Here is a 3,701-nt window from a genome sequence, read left to right on the forward strand (position 1 = left end):
TACATTAAATATATTCAATACATTAAATATAGTATTTTGACAAACAATTTCATTTGTCTTAGGTTTTAGCAAGGTAAGATTTGTTAACATTTTATCATGTAATAAAAAACATTTATAAATGATTAATCGATCGTAAAAATACCCGGATGTGTTATTGATGTTTAGCTTCGCAGTGAACTTGATGACGTCATTTTTAACAAGCAAAAGAACTGAATCCACGTGTAAAGTAAGTTTTGATGTCCTTAAGGAGAATATAGCAAACGAAACAACAGAATAAAAACACTCAGCGTCCGTTTTAAGAAATTAAATAAATGTTTTGTAGTTTTTTTACTTTCACTTTTGACCGGAGTCGCGTGAACTCACCGCAGTTCGCCGTCAGAGTCCCCAGAAGGACCAACGCGGTGACTAAACCCATCCTGCTTCAGAACCGGGTCTATCTCTGCTCCAGAACCGGGTCTATCTCTGCTCCAGAACCGGGTCTACCAGTCGGTTGCTCCGTGTTTTCTCTCTGGTACCGTCGCGCGCACCAGAGCCTGCTGCTTCCTGCTTCTGTCAACACGAGCTGCGTTCAGGGGCTGCTCGTGCACGAGAGATGCATGGCGCATTTAATAAAAACTGTAAACAATTTAAAATTAAGAATAAAATCCCACGGGTTGTATTTAAATGACTGTAAAAACATTGAAAATATATAATTTCATGAAGTTAAAAAAAAGAGGCAGAGAAAATATTCAAAACACTAAATTACATTAAATTAAATGTTTTTTGTACCGCCCAGAAATCACAAATAAATAAAATAAATGCTTTTCACTGATTTAAATTGGCTGATAGACTCGATCCTTAATCAGTATTCTTTGTTTGTGAGAATAGAGACATTAGAGAAACACTTGATTTATCCACGACGGTACGATATGGCTTCTGCAACAGATTTACGAGGGCCAGTGAACGCAGCACAACTTTGCAGTTAAAGGAAACTTGAACTTCCTTGTTTGTTGTTTTGTTGTTTTGTTGTTTTGTTGTGATCACGTTAATTTTCACGTAGCAGCTGTGAGACCAGTGTAAAGTTAGTAAGAAACCAAGGATGTAAGACCTGAAAACACGACTAGAAAACTATTTAAAGGTATATCTTATCTTAAACCAATGTTATCTTGTTATATATATATATATATATATATATATATATATATATATATATATATATATATATATATATATATATATATATATATATATATATATATATATATATATATATATATAGTGCAGTGGAAAAGTGTCTGAATTACAAATACTACCCTGTACAAATATTATACTGTTATGATTAATAGAAAATAAATAATTTAAAAGTTTTAAATATTATTTTTTTAACATTATTATATAACACCCTTTTTTGCGGATACTAGTAGAGTAACAAAGTACATTGATGAAGGAAGATAAACGGCCGCTGACGTCAGAGAGAGAAAGAGGCGGCTGTGCGTGCACTGCTGTCCTGGGTTACTCCGCAAGAGTCCTCCAATCAGATTAATTCAACAGGTTGCTAGGCAGATTACGTTACAACAGGTTGTCAGACAGGAACGCTCATATTACCAAGTACATTTAATCAGGTACAATACACAAGTTAAGTACTTTTTAAGCACTTTAATGACTAGTTCCATGTAATGATACTTTATACTTATACTCCACTACATTTTGGAAGCCAGTATTGTACTTTTTACTTATTTTATTGTATTTTACAGCTTTAGTTACTAGTTTACTTTGTACTTATTTGATAGGTTTTTACATCTTTAGTTACTTTGCTGAGCCAGTTACAAAAATCACAAATGACTGTACTGTACTTCGTAAATACAGTTGAATACAGTTAAATACAGCAAAAGTTGACGCCTTGGAAGAAAACAAAATTAACATTACTGTCACATATTGCAGAATACTACAGTATTTCTTCCTTTTTCAGTGAACTAACTCCGCCCATTACTCTTCAAAAGGCATCGAGTCTCTATTACTTATTCAGCACATAGTCAACATAAAGACTGTGAAAAGGAAGCCTTAGATATCACAGATCCGTGGTTTATCCAAGATGGAGGAATGATAAGAGGACATTTGAGAAGACGGACTCTAACCGAAGCACCGAAGTGGACCAAGTACCACCTTCCGGCCCCGTGGTCCGTGCTGCCTGTGGCTCCCTGAACAAGGCAAATGGAATAGCAAAGTCAGCATTACCGTGTTCGTATTTATTTTTTGCAGGTAACGTGACTTGTTGTTAACCGCATGTGGCGAACACGCTCGCTAGCGCTTTCAGCTAACGTTAGCTAGCATACCGTAACACTTCTACGTTTCTACAGAACCGCGTCACCGGCGTGTAGTTATTTAATCAAAGTAAGTGAAGTTAGCTAACGTGAGCACGGCCATATTAATTTAACATTGAGGCTATGTTAACTTCAGCTAACGCTATAGCATTTGCTTTGTTTGTTTATATTTAGATTAAATTACTGTTAAATGAAGGTTAAAATAAAGTTCTCGCGTAAGATAGGATCTCTATTTGATGTTGTAAAATCATCCTGGTGATATTCTTTCCTTTCAAGGTAACAATTTAAAAAATGTTGTTCATTTCAGTTCATCAAGTTGTCTCAAACATGCAGTTCCATATTTGTTCTTTCACATTATTTCTATTGCACTAATGACCATAACTCATAACAAAGTGACTGAACAGGATCCAGAGTTCTGGTCTTTTTGTATTCTACAAGAATGTAATTACAAAAAAATTACTGCTGAACGTTTCAATACCCAGCATGCCTAAAACGGGCAATGATTTGCTATAAAATAAGTATTTTTTTTCCATTTTTGAACCGAACGATGAATATCCTTCCTAACATGCCAATGCTTTGTTTTATTGTGATTTTTGTTGCAGATTCCGATTCTTTAGGTCCTAATCTTTCCAAAAAGGTGTGTTATTAGTGTGTGTTGTTGTTAAGGTCCTGAACCAAACAGTTTGAAAAACCGCTCAGGAGGCATCTTTGTGGAATCTGGCTCATATCATGCTGGATGTTCGTAGTGATGATCACAATATGGTATAAAGGTGATTTATTTTGAAAATATATATTTTATTTTCCGCAAATACATTGAAAAAATATAATATATATATATATATATATATATATATATATATATATATATATATATATGAAATAACACACGTTTTAGAACTCATTTGGGGTTAATACGGCTCAGAAGGTTGAATGCAATTTTGTATGGCGGATTTAGTATTTTATATTATTACAATAAATGCATATTATTATGAGGTCATCTCTTGTCTGCATCGTTTCTATATTTCTAGCAGTGTCATACTGTAAATATACATTATACAGTATTAAATTGTATGGTAATTAACTGTTTATAGGAACACTAAAATTACAGTATAATGCCTTTTCTAGTTGAATTTAACGGGGACATTTTTTACAGTGTAACAAAGTACAAAGTACCTCATCATGAGTAAATGCACTTGTTACGTCTGATGAACATAACTTTATTCACTTCCAACACAGTAACAAACACACACTTCCATTGTATATTTATCTATATTTATGTGCATATCTTATTACACCTTGATACTTTGGATTTGACAGAAATATACTTTTACATTCTGGGAGAAGCTGAAACTCATTTCAGGGTTCAAAGCTTTTGTTTCCTCTGTTGAACGTTTCCTCCAA

General features: G+C 33.7%; 1 protein-coding gene across 1 annotated transcript in view; it reads right to left on the reverse strand.

Annotated features, from left to right (window-relative positions):
- LOC306748792 (uncharacterized protein) overlaps nucleotides 1–481 on the reverse strand; it is an 8,376-nt gene extending 7,895 nt beyond the window's left edge. Inside the window, exon 1 of the mRNA XM_079232012.1 lies at nucleotides 364–481. Coding sequence (XP_079088138.1) covers nucleotides 364–415 — 52 coding nt within the window. The 5' untranslated portion in view covers nucleotides 416–481. The remainder of the gene's footprint in view (nucleotides 1–363) is intronic.
- Nucleotides 482–3,701: the final 3,220 nt, after the last annotated feature.

This window comes from Taurulus bubalis (assembly GCF_910589615.1).
Source record: "Taurulus bubalis genome assembly, chromosome: 16".
In the NCBI taxonomy this organism is placed as follows: Eukaryota; Metazoa; Chordata; class Actinopteri; order Perciformes; family Cottidae; genus Taurulus; species Taurulus bubalis.